Consider the following 21,518-nt stretch of genomic DNA (forward strand, 5'->3'; position numbering starts at 1 on the left):
CACTAATACCTCCTCCCTTTCTATTTATTTTTCCATCGTCTTCTGCTGTCTTTTTTTTCTAAAGTTGTCCTGTTAAACCCTGAGTGGAAGAAGCGTGACCTCAGTTGTGCCCTGCATGGCGTGTCTCCTCTCCTGTGTTTATGTGTTTATCTAAGAGTTACAGAGGCGTGATCCTGTATGTGTATGTGTGTGCATATATTTTTGTTTGTCACAGAAGTTGTAGGTCCTTCATGTTTCTTTTTTTATTCTTGTTTTATATCTTTTGGCCCCTTGACATTTTTCCAACACATCTATCGGGATTCTTGGAAATACAGATTCAGACTCAGAACTCTATTGTTTGATTATTAGGAGTATTAAGAGTTCTCTCACTGGCTAGTGTATGTGTGCGAAGGTGTGTGTAACTGCGTCTAACAGTACCAACAGTGCAAATTAAATCTGCAGTGTGCTCTTCAAAATCACAATAATCACTGGAGATACTGGCTGTTATGAGAGTTTAGTGTTTGTTGTTTTATACAAACCCGTCATCAGTATCAGCTGGTACTGCAGAACATCAGACAACATGTCATCTCCACACTGAAAGGTCTATTCTTTCCCTTTTTCTTTCTTCACATTGTGGATTCTAATTACTTCACTCTGTTGTATTGTTTCCTGGACTGCCTTTTTCTGCTCCTTTTCTTAAATGATTTGTTCCTGTCTTATCTAGTTTTTCTTTCCACAATGCGTCTGTTGGCTCCTACTGAATCATTTATGCTTTATCTTTACTGCCATTATGTTTTCACATTTGTCTGAGTCATTGTGTTATACATGATAAACCTTTGTCATGGCAGGCTTCTCCTATTTGTTAGGTGCAGTCATATAAATGCATTCATTTAAAGATAAATAAAAAATATAATAAAACAGTGCTTAAGCATGCTCACACCACAGCAATCATCCCAAATTCTATGGCTAACTAAATTAGAGGAAACCTTAAAATCACCTACAGTCATGTATACTGTATGTTTATATTTTCACATCAGCCCATTTAACCTTGTCAGTGTTTCTTGCCCTGTATCTTCTGCAGTAAGCTGCTCTAGCAAGAAGCTTCTAAGCGCACCGTGTTACTGTGTTGCCTTTATCAATTATACACCAGCACTTCAATTATATATTAGTACATCAGCAGATTTATCTGTGTCATAGACCTTCTGTCTGCCTGACTAAGTGGACTGTTCAACATGATACAGCAGTAACTGCCTTATTTTTTCCATTTTGAAGCCTTAATGTGCTTTGTTGTTGTTTTCCTTGTCCTCATTTTGATATTGATTTGTGGACTAAAACAGAAAAACCTCATGGCAGAAAAACAAGAAAGACACACAGAAAGAATCAAACTTTGGTGTTTTGAGGCATTTTTTTTTGGTTGTTTTTAGGTCCTGTCATGCCTGTCCCATTTTATTTGACTTGTTTGATTTTTGTTCCTCTTTCCTCCTTCATCCATTCCACCACACCCTTCTTTTCCTGTCCCAAGGTTCATTGTTTCAGAAGTCTACCGAGCCCAAAGAAAAGAGTGATTTGGGAATCCCATGTAAGTTGATGTTTTATGTTTTATCCTCATCCACTTTCCTTTTGTTTTACTCATCTTACTGTGTCTTCGATTGGGAATTGATCTTTGCCACATACGTTTTGTTTTATTGTCATATGCCATTTAGAGATATATGACCCTTATGTCTTATGAACTGTTTGATTTATGTACACAGTATTTTTGTTCTGATTTAATAATAGCTTCTTTAGCATTTTATTCTGATCTCACACAAAGGAAGAAAAGGTAGATTAAGGCTTTTTACTATTATCCAGGTATTAAACAAAACAAAAACCACAGTTTTGGATTTAGAAGTGACCCTTATGTGCCATTTTGATACATACTTCATTTATTCAAACTGGGGAAAACAGACATGACATCAGGTAATAAGCAAAATTAATTTTCTGTTAAACTTTAATCATTTTTTCATCAGGTTCTATGTATCTTGGGATTTTGTTTTGCAGAAGAAGGTTTGTAAAACATGATTAGTTTCATATTAGGTCAGGTCCTTCAGTTCTGTCATGAAAGTGCATGTAACGCAGTGGCAACAGATTCCTTCTATTAATTTGATTCTGTCTTTCTTCCTTTCGGATACCAGGAATTGATTCAGCACCAGTTCACTTGATTCACAAATTGTGAGTGTGTTGCAGCTGTGGTCACTTTGGAGTGTAGCCAGACAGCCTTGAATCATTGCCAAAGTAGGCAATTTTCCTTAGTTTTGAACACTCGCTTTGTGTTTACAAGCGTATTGGATCACTAACATCTCAATAGGGTGCAGTCAAGTCATGAATACTGAACTGGCTGAAATTTTGAACCCATTCCACTTGTTTTAACCCATTCTCTTAGAAGTATCTTCCTAAATGAATGATTGATTTGTCAAACTGGCTCAGTGCCAATGCGCCAGTTGTGAAGGTGAAAAGTAATTTACAGAAAGGCAAAATCTGATCTGGCAAGGAAAGTACCAATTAAGAGGAAAGAATGCTATTAAAAGCGTGTTAATGAGTAATAGAAAGGACAAGAAATGATAACAGGGTGTAAAAATATATTCTTGCTATCCTCCTTTTTCTATCCTTGTCTCTTCTCCCTCTCTTTCTATCTCTCCCATCTTCCTGTCCTTTCCATCACCATTACCACCGGTTCTTTAAAGTGGTATAATGAGAGAGATTTGCTACAAACTGTTAGGAAGACAGAAATTGAGAGGTGCAAGAGGGAAAGGACCTCTGCCATATATTATTACCATGCCTTTTACTTCTCTCATTGCAGGAGCTCTCGTTTTATCTTCAAAGCAATCTGTGAGTGTCGGTGATGTGTTCTAATGACTCTCGTTTAGGATGTGCTGAAGGAGTTTCATCATCCCGGTGTGTTTTGTGAGATGACTAGTCCCAGACAGATACAGAGAGGAGATAGACGCAGTTATAGCTCATTTAACCGATAGTCGCTTTGGTTTTAATATTTAAAAAATACAGTCAGTAACATGAGCCCTGGAAGGCTGCATGAGTAGCTTTGTGACTCATTAATCACCGAGCTGGTGACAATTTTGTCAAAGTATGAGTACAATAGCTGTTATTTTTACTGCTCCATTTCACAATCATGGCCAGACTGTATCTGCTGGGAGTTGATGAGGCATTAGGTCAATGCTAGTGATTAAAGAATTATATATAGTTGCTGAGATTTCCAAAATATGGTTCTTACCATATTTTTTATTACAGTTTTCTCAACCACGTGATTCTTCTTCTCCTGAGAGTTGATTCTTGATTCTGTAACGAGCTGGCATTTATCATGGTCGTGAACTCACCTTGACCACAACAGTGTCTTTGTGCAACACAAACATGTAGCAGTTGTTCAACTGTAGTCACTATTGACTGTTTCCTAAAAGTGAAGACAATGCTATGATTGAACAGCTGTCCGTACAGTATCTTATGTATGATGGCTGATAACCTTACCATCAAAGTAAATAACAAGACATCATTATAATTATCAGTTGTTTTTTTTGTATGTCACGAATTTGTGGACTGACATGTCTCTTCATGTCTGAGAATATAACATACAGTAGCTGTTTGTGTCATTTACAGACCAGTTATCTTGGGAGGATGAGAAAGGTGGCAGCATGCCCAGTTGGATAAAACAAGCTGCATTGAAATGTCTGTATTGAGTACATTCACCAAATAACTACAATTGCACCATATTGCAGGATTGTCCCTCCATGCATGAGATCTAATGACATTATATAAAGGGTTGCTTGTAGTCGCATAAATACACCTTCTCGCTTTAGTGACTCCATATTTTATTTCTTGGCACCAGCAACTGTCAAGTTTTTTTTTCCTTTCTATTCCTACTATAAATGATAAGCATACACACATTTAGAAATGACTGCTCACTTTCCCTCACTTACACTCTATCTCTTCCATTAATCCCTGCCAGTTACTTAGAGCGGATGTGTCTGCCAGGAGTGCAGCATGGGTGGTGTTTGCATGTTTATGCCAAGCAAGATCAAAAAGGCAGTTGGATGAGTTTCAAGTAGTGACTGTCCACAGCTCCGCTTTGGATGCAGATCACAGAGAAGATAGAGAGGAGCTAAGCTGAGTTATCCTTGTTTCCCCCTTCCTTAAATCCTCTCCGTGGCAGATTGGACAGACTCGGTGAATGACAAAAAGCTCAGCCAATCAATAGACAGCGATCCATGATGAGTGAGTGTGAGCCCAGGCTTCTACTCTGCTAGCCCGTGTGTGTAATCAACTGCATGTGAAGGAAAAGTGTGGGCAGTTTCCTAACCTCCAAAGGTTTATGTGTGTTTAAACTCAATCACACACTTACAATTACCAACTCTATGTGACCAAACTCATATTTTTTAAATAAATACATCTGCATCAATTACAATGCCCATTACACATATACAGACACACACATATACAGACACACACACACACAGTACCATACTCACTTGCTGAGACTGTACATGCCAAGCAAACTGAATTTGGCAGATGCACAGTGAACACTGCCACAACAATTTTGGTTTAGCAACTGAAAAACATCTTGCTCTGATCGCATATATAGACACAACAAACTAAGGTAACACTATTATGCTAAATCATGACAATTACCAAATAATCCTTGTCATGGAAATAAGCAAAGATGGTAAATTGTCAAAAATATAAAACAGTTTCTAACCTCTTTTAGCTGACTTCACCATCACTAATGCCATATTTATTATACCATAATGGACCAAAAGTCTATTTTAAAAATGTGTTATTTGTATTTTATTTTGTTTTTTAGATTGGTTTTTTTTTTCTGTCTTAGTAGTACATGTGCAGAAGTGTTAAAACACATTAAAGCATCACCATGTACTGTATGTGTAGGAAAGGTAGACACTGACATACAAATAAATGTAATGATAAAACGAGGTTCACATTTCTCCTGAGCTGTTTTAAAAAGTTCAATTGACAGTGGACTAGGAGAAGGCGTTCTTCAAAGGATAGTCTCCTTCACACACCACCGTCCATCTCACCAGTGGGAATTGTGTCTAAATGGGACTTTGATTGATCAATATGCCCACTGTTACAGTCCTGCTCATGATATTCTCAGATAGATGTGAAATATCTGTGTTTTTTCTGCATTTGTTCCCACCTGTGTGTGTGTGTATGTTATTGGTGGTGATCGTGTGTGGGTGTGGATGTGTGTATATGTGCCCTGACCTTTAGAACAGAACATCCTCCCTCCTACAGAGAGCTGTCAGATAGTACTTGTTGGAACATCAGACTGGATGTTTGAATGTGTCTCTGTCTTCCCAGGTGATTTATTGTTTATTCAATTCCTTTCTAGTGTGTTCACTGAAAGGCACATATTTTTAATCTTAACCCAATTTAGCTGGGCTTGCAGGTGAGCAGTTTGGACATGAAACCGGCTTGTCAGGTACAAGGGAGGAAAAGCACAGGCTTGTGGATGAAAGTTAATATGGATGTGTGTATGTGTGCGTGTCTGTCCATGCATTCATTGTGAGTGTCTGTGCTCGTATGAATGGTCATAAAAATGAACATAGGTGTGAATCTATCAGCATTTAGTCAGACTGTGTGCTCCTTCCTCTTTCTATCACTTCGGATTTTGTCATTCTGGCTTCACAGAGCACAGCCTCAGGCCACGGTTAGATACACACAGAGGTCCCAACACATTATTCATTCATCTGGGTATAGTCAAAAGTGCACACCCACGTTCAATCCCTTTTTCAGCCTCCATCTTGTCACAAAAAGACAGCCTATTATGCAAGGCTGTCAGAAAGTAAAAGAACACCAGAATTAAAGCACGGACAGTTTTTAACCAAAGCAGCACATTGTTTTTTTAATTTTTTTTTTTTTTTTTTTTTTTTTTTTTGAAGAAGTAGCAGAACGAACTGAAAGAACAGCAGGCAGAGAGGACATGAGTGCTCAAGAAAAGCTACTGTACATTAGTGCAGTGAAATTTGTTGAACATTTTAATATTGAACACAACTGACAAATTAGTCTATCAAGGAAACTGTATGTCTAAAGTGGAGTTAACAATTAAATTTAATTTTGAATCACGTCTTGCAGTTTAGTGACCCAGAACATTGTTTCCCCTTTAGTATGAATCTCAGTAGAAAATCCACTTACTATAAATGACTACTTCAGTAATATATGCAGCACTGTAGCTGATCTTTATTCTTTAATTACTCTTTAACTGATAATATTGTTGCTACCACTTAAACATTAAACTAAACATGTTACATTTGTCAGAATTACTGTTCACTTGCAAGGTGAAAGTAAAAATTGTTATTTAGGACAGATAAAGAAAACATTTTTAAAAAAAAAGAAAATTGTGAGAATTAAAGGAAAAAAAACAATATTTGATATCAGCAGTTGTATGTAGGTTACTCAGGCAGGCAGAAACTCTAATGGGATATGTTGTTTCATTCATCTACAAATCAAACAGATGGAGACAGGGAGTCAGAGACAGAGGTATAAGATATGAAGGAAGAGAAAGATCTGAGAGAGATGCAATATAAACTGACAGTGTGGAAAAGATTTTTAAGCCCACTGGTACGAAACATGTTACACCCAATACACAGATGCACATACCTGTATATTGAGAACACAGCAGGCCATAGCCTAGTTAACCTATCCCAAAGTGTCCCAAAACACTTGGTAGGAAGATAAGATAGGAAATAGCAAGTTTTGTTGTGTTGTTTTTTTTTTTTTATGCCTGCCTGATCTCCCACATGTTCTGAAGTTGTAGACCTTGAAGTCAAAGTAGAACCAAGATAAAAATTACACAAATAGATGAAGATGGTGACAATCATAATTAAGATCAGGGAGTTGGTACTTAAGAGGATTACCCAATTCTGTTTTCCCTTGGCAAGTGCAAAGACCTTGATAACAGGGCAACTTTGTGCAGCAGTGTCTTTAGGGCATTAAGGAATGTATGGCAATCCCTTTAACAGCACCGGAAGAAAATCTGTAAGTGCATATGACAAAGGCAACTGAGGTTCATCTTTGAAGATGTAAAGGTGTTGAACTTAGATTACATTGCTGTTAAATGTGATAAACAGATATTTGGCAGCAATTTGAGTTGCTGTAACATCCCCTCTGGTGTCATGAATCACTGGTAAAAGAGCACAAACTCAAAAATGCAAATCAGGGGTTGTAAACAAATGAATGTTTTATTTCCTCTTCCACACTGTGGTTTATGTGGCACAGTGGACATGGCATTTTCACATATTCAAAGTTAAACAATGTTAGAAAGCAGCTTTAGACTGGTAAGACAGAAGCAACAGGTTATTTACCTGGTTGGGCTGGTACAACAGTGCAGCTTAAATTTTTTTTTTAGCAGATTTATTATTTTTTTCTGTAAAATGATATGAAACATGAAAAATACCCACCACAGTTTCCCAGAGCCAAAAGAGACCCCCTTAATCTTATGACATGTGACCAACAGACTAACACTCCACACCCACCCGTTCACTGTTGGTGTAGAAAACCCTCACCTTTAAAAATCTGGAACCACTGACTATGTGGCATTTGTTTTCTTGAAAAAAAAAAAAAAAAGATCAAATCAATTGTCAAATAAGTTATTCAGATGATTCACTGATAAGTTAATCAACTTAATCCTTTGAGTTCTGCTTTAGCTAGTGCCAGGATATGATTTCGGTCCTGATCAAATTAAAAAAAAAAACATCCATTAGAAACATCCACTTTTCTCCGTTCCTTGGAGAAAGTGCCCAGAGACACTTGTTTTACCACAGTCTGTCTTAATTATGAGGACATGCTTTGCCCTCACACACTCAGCTCCCTGGAGACACTACAAGTGGTTCATAGCTCCCTCAAGTGGTAAATGGGTAACTAACACCATCAGGAGTGACCTCTCATCTGTGTGTGTGTGTGTGTGTGTGTGTGTTTGTGTGTGTGTATCATGCATGTGAGCATGAATGTTTGTGTCTCATCAAAGGATTATTTTGTGCATAATCAAGTTCATATTTTCTGAACTTGTTCTGATGCGACAACAGCAAATCCTTTCGAAAATGACTCAGGCTGTTTGTAGCTAAAAGCCTGTTATCTGCCCCTCAACTTTAAGGGCAGATTAAAAGGAGCATTCCTACACTTTTCTGTCTTCTTAATAGCTGCAGACAAATCCCCTCCTACTAGCTAAAGAGGACATGATTATACAAGGAGTGATTTAAGTGAGAGACTACTCAAAACGTTCACAGTCACTTTCATGTCAAATATGGAGGCTTGTTTGTTTTGCTGCTTTTAAGTTCAAGTGCATTTTTTTCTACTTTTGCTCCATTTTTCTCTTTTTTTGCTGCTTTCACTTTCCTTCTCTTTTTCCTTGCCTCCCCTGATTTATTGTGGCCTCCTTGTTTCCTCTTATCTTATCTTTCCTGCTTCCTTATTGTATTCTGTCTTTCATATGCTACTTTTATTCTCTTTCACTCCCCTTACCTCTCTATACTCCTCTCATTTCATGTCAAACCTCAAACCTACTGTATGTCCTGATTTCCACTCCGCTCTCTTTCTGCTCATTTCTCATCTGCTTGTGTCCTCTTTTCATCCCGCCCCTGTGCTCTTACCGGTCTCCTCTCATCCTTTCCTCATTTGTTCTCTCCCTCATCCATATGTGGCTCATCTGCACAAGCCATCAGTTAAAATTTTCTTAGTCCTTTCTTCTGTTATAAAATATGGATCATGAATGACAATTCCACCATTGTTCTCATTAAACCACCATTAAAGTCTCAGGCGGATTGAAAAGGAATGTTAGGACCCTTGTAAAATAATTAACAGCCTTATTAAAATTTAAGAGTTGGTACCATTCGGATTTATTTTTTTTAAATGAAAGGTGTCTCTGCAACTCTCTACCTCTGTCTAGACAAATTATGATATTACACGAGGTGGAGGTCTATTTAAAAGTTTCATTTGCAGTGGAACTTATAGAACTTGTTCTTTGAGTGTGATAGTTGTTCTGAGGGAAAAATTAATTATAAAAGAAAGACAGCCATATTAAGCGAATTGTAAACTTGCAAATTCATTCATTAAAAAATTGCTTTAGTCTCCACTGCTGCCCTGCTGTTTGATAAGAATTGTCATTGTAGCTGTTTCTTGCGTCTTTTCTTTCTGATGTACAGCTTTTGAGTTTGGTTCATGCTTCATGCCTAACAGTATCTGTCTGTCTAACATTGTGTTCCTGTTCTTCTTTGTGTCCCCTCTAGCTGCTCCAAGCACAGATGATGTGGCTCTGTACGTGGGCATTGTGATCGCAGTAATTATGTGCCTGGTCATCTCTGTCATCGTGGCGCTCTTTGTCTACCGCAAGACACACCGTGACTTTGACTCAGACATCATCGACACCTCGGCACTAAATGGAGGCTTCCAGTCTGTGAACATAAAAACAGCCAGATCAGGTAATGAATGGTACAGAAAATAACATTTGATCCAGGGTGGGAATAATGCTAGAATATTTTGCTTGGTGGACAACACCACCTTGGTATATGAGCCAAACCCAGCTTAACATCAGGCTGAAAACCAGCTTTTCACTGTACTCTCTGGTTGAAAGTTTCAAGCCTGTTGCACCTTTAACTGTGCCCAAGTGATGTCACAGTTTCCTTTGGTACATGTTAAGACTGGTGCAACACTTGCTGCAAGTGTCTGCCTTTTTGTTATATCAAAGAGAGGACTGCAGTTCTTTTAAAATGTTTGATTGCAAGATGCGCAAATGAATAAAATCTGGATGAATAGATGGATAGATAAAAAGACTGACAGGTAGATACAGAATGGACAGAAACTGTACCTGCTCTGCTTTGAGGCTGTGATGTTAGTATCATTTAGTTTCTTTCCTCGGCCTCCAGCTTTCAGTCCTTGCTGGTTTGGATTAATCTGTGTCTCTAGCAGAGACCCCTCTCTTTCATCAAGTAGTCTCTCCCTGTCACTGTCCTTTTCTTTCTCACTTTTTCTTTCTCTTCATCTGCACATTCACCTCATTGATGTTTCCTGTTTATCAGCATCCTCTTTATCTCTGTCTTCATCTCTGTCTCTGTTTTTCCCTGCCTATGTCTCCATCTTTCCCGTCAAAGTGACTCCTTCTGCAACAAACACTCCCTCCATGTTTGTCTTCCTGTTTAAGTGGAGCCATGTTTCAGTCTCTGCTTGTCTGTATTGTCATTCATTCCTCTTTGTCTTGAAATTGTATAGGACAACAAGAAGCGCGCAGCCACACACACTCGTACACCATTGTGCATGCATTTGATACCTTACTGGAAATGCCAGGAATAGGCCAGGAATGTGAATGAATCAGTTATCAGTGCAGAGGTGCCACGAATGTATGACTTTTGCTGCAAGAATCTTAATTTGTCAAATAGATGTCAAAGCACACTTGAGTTTAAAGCTTAAAAAATGGACAAGTATGCTTAAAAATCCACCAATGTAGGCAGTAGGCATGTTTGCAAAGAGACATGTAGTCATAAACTCCCTCAAATTTGAATTAAATGATGTAAGTTAAGTGACTAAATGCTCAATCAGGTTCATATAATACATATCACTATAGTCACCACTTAGTCAACTAGTCAAGTACTGTAAAAAGAGGTTATAGTATGTCCACAATGCAGATTTTGAGTTAATCTAGTTGAGTGCGATCTACAATCTCTGCACGTCCTGAAAACCTAAAACAGGATGCTCAAATAGTTCAGGGTGTGTGTCTATGTGGTCAGTTGTGGGTGGATGATTAACATTCAAATCATGCTATACAGTTGAAACAAAAAGTGAGGTCAGAGAGGATGCAGTGCAAATTGGTAAACAGTGAGCTAAAGTAATTGTGTGCGTGTGTGTGTGTGTGTATGTGTGTGTGTGCATGTACAAGGGTGAATGTCTTTTGCATGCATGGTGATTGGTTGACATTTTATCAGTAAAGCATTAGGATGCTTGTCACTCTGCATTGAGGGACCATCTCATATTACTATTAATGAAGAATTATGTCCCTGCAATCTCTCTCCCTGACTTACTGACTCTCTCCCTCACTCTCTCCTGCTCTCTCTCTGTAGCGTTTCGTTAGTTGTTAATTAAATTTCAGCAGGGATGATTTGGCAGGAATACCCACTGGCTTTAAGGGTAAACAGTCTGGTGATAGAGAGGAAGAGAGTGATAGGTGACAGATGTGTGTGTGGGTGTGTTAGCAGTGGTGGGGGGTGATAATGAGGGATTTTAAAATTAGAAAGAATGGGCTCATGGAGAGAATGGCAGGATGTCAGGCTGTATGCCCCCCAAAGAAAGGTAATAAATAAATAATTAATTGAGCCTGGTGTTAACAAATTTGGAATTGTTCTCAGTAGGTAAGTCACCTTATTATGATCCAATCCCAATTAAATGTTGAATATTTGTTGGATTTTATGGTGGGAGAGAGTTGTATGTGTAAAAGTACTAGTAGTTGTGTTTCCACCCTTAGGGTAGATTGATAAATTGAAAAGAGCTGTGGCAAGATGGCTCTTATGAGGGTATTTAGAGCACAATCATTTTTATTCACTTTGGTAAAGTAAATCCTCATGTAGAATTTACTGTTTGTTCATAATGCCAAATGTGTTGTTATTGCCATACATTTGGCTGTAGCAGCTTTCCAATTACCTTGAAGGAAGTGAGTCTAATACTCTGGCAGATATAACAAACTGAAGTCAGTTCATTGTTGTGTAAGCATTGCTGTTAAAGCACCGCTAATAATTTCACTGCAAAAATATTTTTACCTTATTGATTAGAAAAATGCATGTTATAAAAAACTTCCTGCAAAATATCAATATTAATTCTGAGGAAGATATGTTTAAACCCGCTATTGGTTGGCTGTGTTACAGGAAGTCATTGCTAGCAGTACTAAGAGGTAGTTTTGTTTTAAAACAAAAATCAACAAAATGTAACATTGATGCACATTAACTTCCTCCAGCTCCTACCTGGATTACACTCTCTTTTCCATGATCGACGCAGAAAGGAATCTCAGAGTGGTCCCTATCCATCCCCACTGACATTATGTAATTCCCATTATTGTTGTGTGTATTAGTGAGTCCACTGCCAGCAACACTCTTTCTTATTGGATTGAATGAAAAATAGTCTCCAGGCTTTTGACTAGTAGCGTTTATCAGCTGGGACCCACCACTGGTTGAGTTTTATTTAGTTTCCATTGATTATTTCCTCCAAATCAACCAATATGGATCAAGCTAATATTTTTCTTTTTTAGGTCAGGCTGTGTAGATTAAAGAAAAACACATTCTTCCTCTAAATGAAAATGTGATAAATGCCGTAGATCCTGACATTACGATGTGAAGTCAACTTTATGGCTTTTGAAAAGTTATGTTCCTGTTGCACCATATTTTAGCATGTCAGATATAAATATGACAAAGTCTTTAACACAAATAACTCAACAGAATCAATTCAGTGTGCAAGTATCCTGTAATTACTACTGTTTGGCAAGAAGGGACATTGTACTGTGTCGTACGTTAATAATTAAATTAAAGGGTTTTGCCTTTAAGGTTTGCTTGAATATGTTGTATTTTCTCTTACTTGTTCAATTCTAAATAAACTATATAAATTAATAACACGTATGAAACCTAAAATTTGGAAAGTGAGGGTAGAAATAGTACTTTCTCTATTGTTCTGTTAATTTAAAATAATCTAATTAACAGAACTCTATTATATAACTCTTAATTCTCATTGTCAGTTAACACTGTAATATTTTGTGGTAAATATGCACAGCATGTGTTGTCAGTAGGTTATAATTTGTGACATAGCATTTTAAAAATAGACAGTGATGTGATTAAACTGTGACAACTTTGATTGTGTGAGTGAAATCAGAGTCGCTGACAATTTGAAGGGCTTGAAACACTGCATGGAGCCGTGCTTTTATTTTAGATTAGAAAAAGAGTAAGAATCTTTTCAAAAAATACAAATGTAAATATGAACAATTCAACTTATGTAAGTTTAAATGCATTTAAGATGCCCTCACTCTCAAAATCTACACTCATTTTCTCTTTCTCTCTCTCTCTCTCTCTCCCTCCCTCTCCATCTCCATCTCCCTCTCTCTCTCTCTCTATTTCCCGCTCTCTGTATGATCCATGACTAGTCCTTGATCCAGGTCATGGCCCTGTGTACCGCAGTGTATCATACCAGACACTGATACCTTATCAGCAGCCTTACCTTCCCTCATCTTACTCCCCTTATTCCTGCTCATTGATCTTACTAGAAGCCCTACATATCTGTCCACTACTGCAGTAATGCAATGTAATTTATAATATTGAGGATATAAAGTTTTCATCAGTTTTCATTTTCCCTTTCTTTCTCACACACCATTTCCTTGACCTGTGCTTTTTCTCTTTTCTTCCTTTCATTTACTCTCTTTCTCTCCTTCACATGGCCCCTTTAGCTGATCTACTGACAGCTCCTCCTGATTTGACAAATGCGGCTGCCATGTACCGTGGTCCAGTGTATGCCCTCCATGATGTGTCAGATAAAATCCCAATGACCAACTCGCCTCTCTTGGATCCTCTTCCCAACTTGAAGATCAAAGTTTACAACTCTTCTGGTCTGGTCACACCACAGGATGACCTTGGAGGAGATTTCACATCCAAGCTTTCTCCTAAGGTAACGTAGCTATTGTGTCCCCCACCACTAATACCAATATCTTTTATCCACTTCTACTATGACGCATTCTGTACAAGTGGCCTATGCTTTTTAAATATTCCCCTCTGAAGTGTGAGGTTATACTGCAGGCATGCATGAGAAGTACTGAAACATGGCTGCTATATATTCCCAGTCAGATAAATACAAAACACATTAGTATACATGCAGCTCACTGCCCCAGTTTCTTCTCTGCTCTGTCAACTACATGGCATGCATACCAGAGTCAGTTGTCACAAATAGAGATGAAACCGCTCAATTTTATCTCGACACCTGTCTTGAGGCAGTACAAGAACTGAACTCTTTGAGCTCCGTATCCTCTCAGCAGTGATGATTTTATTTTTTTAGTATTTCTGAATGCGCCACTTTTGAAATGCTGTTGTGTCTAATGACTGACCTTGCCTCACTTATCTCAGGACTTTTTTGTGATTCTTTTTTTTGTGTTTACTCTGGTGTCTTAACACAGCAAACTCTTGTCAGTCATGTGTGGTGTAGGAGAAAACTACTGAATGTTAACTCCTCATTTTACATCTTACAGTTCACATTTTGATGAAGAAATTCAAAGCAGGTCATATTTTACCACCTACCCTAAGGTGGTTTCATAGGTCTGCTTTAAATCCACCCTCTTCTCTCAGACTGCCAGCTCAGCCCAATGGCATTGCTTCCAGGCAGATGCAGATGCAGCACTTTAGTTAAGGGCAACCAAGAAAGCATACACAAAAAATGAAAACATCTTAATGAATGCAGTAGCGTTTCTGTGGAAAAGAAAAACAGCATTAACATGTTTCCCTTTTTATTGTTCATCCTAATCAAACTGGCAGAAATAAAACTAAAATTACTTATGCAAACAAAGATTGGCCTTGCAATGTAAAACTTTTCTGGACCTCCATCACCTTTTGGTTCTATTAGGAAGCTTGTCCTCCAACCATCCCAAGGTAATTGGATATGCATATGTTCATGTCTTTCATATGTGTGTGTGTGTGTGTGTGTGTGTGTGTGTGTGTGTGTGTGTGTGTGTGTGTGTGTGTGTGTACTATGATCCATGCTATACAATTCAAAAAATAATAAAGTAACTCAGGATATTGATGGAATGTGGGATTAATATTAAGAAGTAAGGACACAAATAAACAGAAAAGGACTGGAACAGAAAACCCAATAATTCTGTTTCCCTTTAATTCACACAAGTAGATTTAAGCCTAAGGAAAATAAGATATGAATAAAGGAAGAATGGAAAAGTCTTTATGTGGTACATATCCGCTCCATTGTCAGCCAGTCTGAATCCCCTGAACAGTGTATTAATTCACAAGAGAGGGAATTTCCCTTTTCCTCTTCCCTCCATCATTCTGTCCTTTCAAACTCCTCGTTGTTGTCTGAGAAGACAGGTACAGGAAACATTCATTAAAAACCTGGAGCTCATCAGCTTTAAAGTAGGCACTGTAGGTACCTATGAAAAGAATGTGATTTAAATATGTCATGTTGTTATGTCATGTTGCTAACATCTCAAAGAAAGTTGCTTTCTTGCCTCAAAATTCTTCTGAAATCATCAAGATACAAAAGCATTCATAAATAATGATTTCAAAGATGAATGCATCTCTGCTGTTATATAACAGTATTCCTCAGTTAGATAAGACATTTATGCATCCAAATATTTTTGTAAGAAGTATTTGCATTCTTACTCTTATCACTCTGACTGCTGTCTTTTAATTGTTAGGTAACTCAGTCTCTGCTGGATAACAGCGACACTATGAACCTTCGCAACCAGAGTTTAGCCCGAACACGAGACCCTTCATGTACAGCTCACGGATCCTTCAACAACCAGGGAGGGCACCTCATTGTACCCAACTCTGGTAAGCCTGGTATTTTATATGCACTTAATTACTGAATATACAAATAATACATCGCATAATAATGTTAGTGTTAAAAATCACACCAATATGTTTTTTTTGTTTTGTTTTAAACAAATCCGATGTATTTTCTGTACTAAAATCTGATCACATAGAGTAAATTAAAGTGTGTAGCTATTACTGCACAGTCAGCATATTGTACTACACAAATCAACATTGGGATGTTCTCTTGCTACTTAGAATTAAAAGAAAAAAACTTTTATTAGACTTATGGCGGGTTTTAAAGGCAAAAATAATGAATAGTGGAGTCTTTTGATAGGAAGCAGCTTTCAGGAGCTATAAAACATTGCAGCGCATAAAGGAAAGTATTCCACAGGTTACCTTTAAATATTGTTATGCATAATTATTCATAATGATGAAGCGATAATGGTGGGACATTCAATAATTCAGCTGTGCATGGTGAAATTAATAAATTCTTGATGAAATTCATTTCTGCCTCCATCCATCCCGCTTTCCCTGTCCTCCCTCCTGCAGGTGTGAGTTTGTTGGTTCCCGCGGGTGCTGTTCCTCAGGGTAGGGTGTATGAGATGTATGTGACTGTGCACAGGAAGGACAGCTTGAGGTAAGTTTTGTCTCTCAACTTCTCTGTTTTCTTCTTTATGGCTTTTTTTTCTCTCTTTGTTGTTCCCTGTTGGCCCCATTTTTCTCCATCTCTCCATCTCCCTCTACATTCTTTGTGTTTCTTTGTTTTCCATTGCATTTACTCCTACTCTTTGTGGGAGGGCTTTCACAGTTTGACATGGACTTAGGATGCATACCGAGGGATGATTCAGTAATATTTATAGTGTTTCCACACACACCTTCTTTCAGTGATTCATTCAGCAGAGGTCAGTTAATGCCACAAAATTCCTATTTTAATGCTAGAATGAGAAGCAGAGTTGAAGAGAATATAGAGGAATATTTTGCACAGTATTACCTTTTTAACATTATAATCTTACAGAAATCCCAAGAAATTGTGTAGGTAATCACTGTTTTCCAAATGTTAGAATCAGTGCCATTACCATTTATAAAACCTATTATTTTTAAATGCGGTCACAAATGTTGATTGCAGTGTGACCAACAGATTTGTTTTCATGTCATATGTTATTGATCTAACTGTTTTTCAAAGCATATGCAAAGAGATTGCTTTTTTCCATGGTAACTAACAGCTATTTTGGGGATTAACGAAATCCAGTTACATATACTAAAATCCTTTACTCCCAAACCATGTTGACGTAAAGCTCTCTGTGGGACATGAGAGACGGTTTCTTGGTCAAAATTTCTTTTATGCAAACGTGGTGACGTTGGTCATAATTATTCATAATGATAAAGTGATTATGACACAATCACACAGGGAAATATTTTTTTTATTATTAAGAATCTATGTATCCTAATGATTTGCACTAACTTGAAGTGAATCTGAAATACATCAAACCAAACATTTCTCCATTTTCATCTACTGGTATTTAGCCGTGCTAACAACAAGAGTTGTTCTGTCGCTTCAGGAACAACTTTGATTTGCTTTTGATTCTTTTAAATATCATTTTGTTGATTATCATTATGTTTGCATTGGGGTTGGGGGTCATGACAAAACTTTTTAAACAAAACTTTTTATCCAATCTTCAAAAGCTGAGCAGAAGCATCCGCAGTGCTTAATGCACAGGAAAAGGAAATATGAAGGAACACATTCTTGTGTAGCTTCTGCCAGAGCTGAGCTAAAAGACGCCCATCAATAAGAATTAGCCCCCCTGCAGTGTGCTGCAGTATTTCTAAGAGTCAAATCTCTTCCCTGTCCTCTACCTTCATCACATTCAATAGCCAGCTAACAAAAATCCTACCTACATTGATTTACCCAAGCAACACTAGGCAAGCCAGAATAATGTGGTTTAGCTCATTAAGACATAACCCTTAGGTTGCAGTTTTGCCACAGACCCAACTTAAACTCTCTCTTTTTTCAATTTGTGTAATAAAAGATATCTAATGACAAATCAATAGAACTGTAATTCATTTAATATCCTATATTAAGTCAAGGGGTGCTGTTACAGTTTGAATCACACTGGTTTTATCTGTTAGATTCTCCTACCCTGTGAACCCTTCATGAGTCAATAATGAGCTCCAGCAGTTAAATCGATAATACTGCTAAGGATTAGTGTCCCCCTGACACAACATGGGCTGGAAAAAAGCTCACTATTAGAATTTAGATCCATCTCCTTTATCTGTATGGGCTCATCCTCAGTAAATAAATATCTTCGGCAATGGGAGTGGAAGACAATGACTGGATGGATTAAACAGGAGAATACAGAAAGTCATTTTCATATGTATTTTCATGTTGTTTAAAGCTGTGGTTTTACTTTTCAACGTGCAAGTGGATGCTGGGTAATAAATAATAAATACTAATGGCATTTGTTATGTACAGTCTCACATTTATTAACAGTGGAGAAGCCTGGAGTATTGTGTAGTATTATGTAGTTAGCAGGTACTCGAGGTTCCAATAATTGGATGAATTGTAAAAATCAGGAGTCTGTGACTATTAGTCATTCATATTTTGCCTGCAGAGGCCCAGCTGAAGCCCTGCTGACTACACTAATCATAATCTGATTGAATTTGTGCTGCCCCGCTCTGATCTGTTTTGCTCTGTGATTTTCTCATCTACTCTAAGCTAGTCAATCCCACTCTAGTCTACCCGTCCACCTGTCTCTTCAGCATTCCAGTCGAGGTTTTCCATATTTAAGCATGATGACAAAAAAACACAGAGCACAAATGAAATGAAATGCAGTTTTGTGCAGTTGATAGTCGCACTAAATTGTAGCCAACAGTGTAACGTTTCTGTCACTTTTTTTTTTTTTTTTTTTTAAATTCATTTCACTTCAGCGTTATCTGTCTTTTCCAGACCCCCGGTAGAGGATATCCAGACGGTGCTGAGCCCAGTGGTGAGTTGTGGACCTCCAGGAGCCCTTCTGACCAGACCAGTGATCCTCACCATCCACCACTGCGCTGACAATGTCCAGGAAGACTGGCTCATACAGCTGAAGAACCAACTGGCCATGGGAGAATGGGAGGTTAGTGTTTAGGGCTGTATCTTTGTGTTTGTGTGTAGTCCGTTGTATATGTTACTCTGTTTGTGAGCTTGTGCGGCTTTTGAATTTCTGTCACTGGATAACACACTGTGAAAAACGTACATTTACAGAAACCTCTAGATACATACAGAAATCTGTATATATGTGTTTGGACAAAATAATCAGACATCTGCACACCATCACAGCTAAATCATTAATGCAAAATCATACACAAATGATTCAAACAGCATGTATACACTCATGTTATCACCTTCACCCAGAAGAATAGCCTGCCTTACACATCCAGTGAGGAAGAAGAGGACAAGAAAGAAAAGGAGAGAAAATTCAGTAAACATAAAGTGCCTACAGGCTAGTAGACAAGCAGGGGGTTGAAGACTCCTATCAGAAGCAATTTGTTATGCTCCTGCCGTACTCCTCTTCTCATCTTTCTTTTTATGTTTCTATCCCTCCTTTTTTCTACCCTTTTCTTTCTCCCTCCTCCTGTGTGTCTCAGCATGAAACCTCTACCTCAGCAATCTGTTTTTTGTGTGTGTGACTGCGTATGCCTGTGTGCAGGTCTGTTTCTGTGTGTGTGTGCGTGTGTATGTGCATGTGTGTGCATGCATGTGTGTATCCTCATGTGTGGGTGTGGGTGATAAGGCTGTCTTGCAGCATCACTGTGTCTACAAGGCCCCCGTATGCTGTCTTCCATTGCTTATCACAGCTCAACACAATGTCTCTGCACAATTAGCCATGCATAAGATTCTGTGTGTGTGTGTGTGTGTGTGTGTGTGTGTGTGTGTGTGTGTGTGTATCTTTGTGTGTGTATCTTTGTGTGTGTATGTGAGAGAGAGAGAAAGACGGGTTGTGTTGGGTTGGGTTGGTTGCAAAATGGGTACAGAGTGGGTAAAGACAAGAAAAATGAAAAGTGGAATTTCATCAGGAAGTTGATTTGTTTTTCTCTTATTGCAGTAGAACATCCATTTCCCATCAAAAGGTTCCCCCCAAAACAGGGAGGGAAAGGTGATTGAATTCCCCTCACATCAGGGGAGAGCAGCCATGGCTGTGATTACCAGTAATAACAGATTCATACCATATTGCTTTCCTACCTCTCTGTATTGATTCAGTTCATCTGTAGGAACACTGCATGAACTGTGATTCAAAACTCAATATTTGTGTCGCACATTTGCGTGTAGAACACACAACATCCGCGATAGTGTGTTTGCATGAAATGACATGCACACACATTTACACATAATCACACAAGGAAACAGATATATGGACAAGTAAGGTTTAGTTAGCATATAAAAAGAACACAGTAAGCCTTTGCATTCTCTTTCCAGAGTTGTATGGATATGCCATAACTGAGTTGTAGACATGAAGAGCAACAACAATGCATAATCACAGTGGGATTGGACACAGGTCACAAACAGCTCAGAACACGGCATCATTCTTCCTGGATTTACTATTTGAAACCATATATACATAAGCAGACATGGCATTTACATGCATTTTATGTCAAGTGTCCCAGTCTGGTGAATCAAACTGGAATATATCTCTTCATAGCAACAGACCAATGTATCAGGTATAAAACTTTGATTACTCGTTGGTTGTTTGCATCACTGGAAATGCTCACTACTGTGTTATGTTTACAGCCAGAATGTGGCTTAATGCCTGTAAATTCTCAAACAAAGACAGCATTCAAATAATGGCCAGGTTTTGATAATAGTGGTCTGTACTAACAAAAAATGGCTGATCCAAAATAAAGAGAAAAAAAAAAGAACAAGATTACTCACATTGTTCATTCAGAGTAATCTACTTTGCCACTGTTTCCATATCAGCACAGGAACATAGCTGTGCTCGTCACTATTTTAAGCATAGAACCGACAATTTGCCAGCATGGCACTCTGATCGTAAATGTGTGTGACTTTGTGTGTGTTTTTGTTCTTACAGGATGTGGTTGTAGTGGGAGAGGAAAACTTCACCACCCCCTGCTATGTGCAGATGGACTCAGAGGCGTGTCACATCCTAACAGAGACACTGGGGACTTACTGCCTGGTGGGCCAGTCAATTGGCAAGGCAGCTGCCAAGAGGCTCAAACTGGCGGTTTTTGGACCTGTCTGCTGCACAACTTTGGACTATCACATCAGGGTCTATTGTCTGGATGATACACAGGATGCACTCAAGGTACTACTGAATCTAAATGGAAGAAAAACTCAATCAATATGTCAATGTTTAGTTTTTTATAGTCTTAGATTTGAATTAAACTATATTATGTGCACACACAAACTGTATACATATCATTTACAACATATATTTGCCATACATTATGCTCATCTCTGCCAAGTATTTCCAATCTCTTGAGTAATAGTGAAGGTAAAGCAGACGTGTGTGATATTTTAGGCAGAGTGTTTTGCTGTGTTCTTTACTCCTCTGGGGGCTTATGTTCTCTCATGGGCCAACCATACTAAAGCTCTTCCCTGATCATTTGCATTTGAAATAAAATATATTGTAACTTGAATAGAAGTGACTATCTAGAGTCATAAATAGAAGTTTCTTCACCTCTAGTCTTTTGGAAATGAGCTGAGAAGCAGTAAACAAAACAGGGTCAAGCAATGTCAAAATAACGATGCTTTAGAATTTAAACAAATTCAAAGCACTGGAGGGACCATCTGATATGGGAGATTAACATTGGTAATTTATGCATGCAATGATAAGTCAAGTGTCAGTGCGCACACAGCCATGCACACGCACTGACAAACAGCAACACACACTCAGTTTTAAAATTGCAAATAAACAGCTGTAGTGTGAAAACAAAGTTCAAAGGTGGACTTTTTAATGATGGAAACTTTGTGTAATATAATTGATCAGTTGGTGT

The 21,518-nt window shown here is 38.1% G+C and overlaps 1 protein-coding gene across 2 annotated transcripts in view; it reads left to right on the forward strand.

Annotated features, from left to right (window-relative positions):
• The window catches only part of LOC113138657 (netrin receptor UNC5C), a 169,721-nt gene that overhangs the window by 140,766 nt on the left and 7,437 nt on the right, over window positions 1–21,518 (forward strand). Inside the window, exons 8-14 of one of the 2 annotated variants that reach the window (XM_026321261.1) lie at window positions 1,502–1,558; window positions 9,264–9,455; window positions 13,448–13,665; window positions 15,413–15,548; window positions 16,080–16,167; window positions 18,475–18,643; window positions 20,594–20,827. In XM_026321261.1, coding sequence (XP_026177046.1) covers window positions 1,502–1,558; window positions 9,264–9,455; window positions 13,448–13,665; window positions 15,413–15,548; window positions 16,080–16,167; window positions 18,475–18,643; window positions 20,594–20,827 — 1,094 coding nt within the window. The remainder of the gene's footprint in view (window positions 1–1,501; window positions 1,559–9,263; window positions 9,456–13,447; window positions 13,666–15,412; window positions 15,549–16,079; window positions 16,168–18,474; window positions 18,644–20,593; window positions 20,828–21,518) is intronic. The other variant, XM_026321262.1, reaches the window with a different exon arrangement.

This window comes from Mastacembelus armatus, chromosome 9 (assembly GCF_900324485.2).
Source record: "Mastacembelus armatus chromosome 9, fMasArm1.2, whole genome shotgun sequence".
NCBI lineage: Eukaryota > Metazoa > Chordata > Actinopteri > Synbranchiformes > Mastacembelidae > Mastacembelus > Mastacembelus armatus.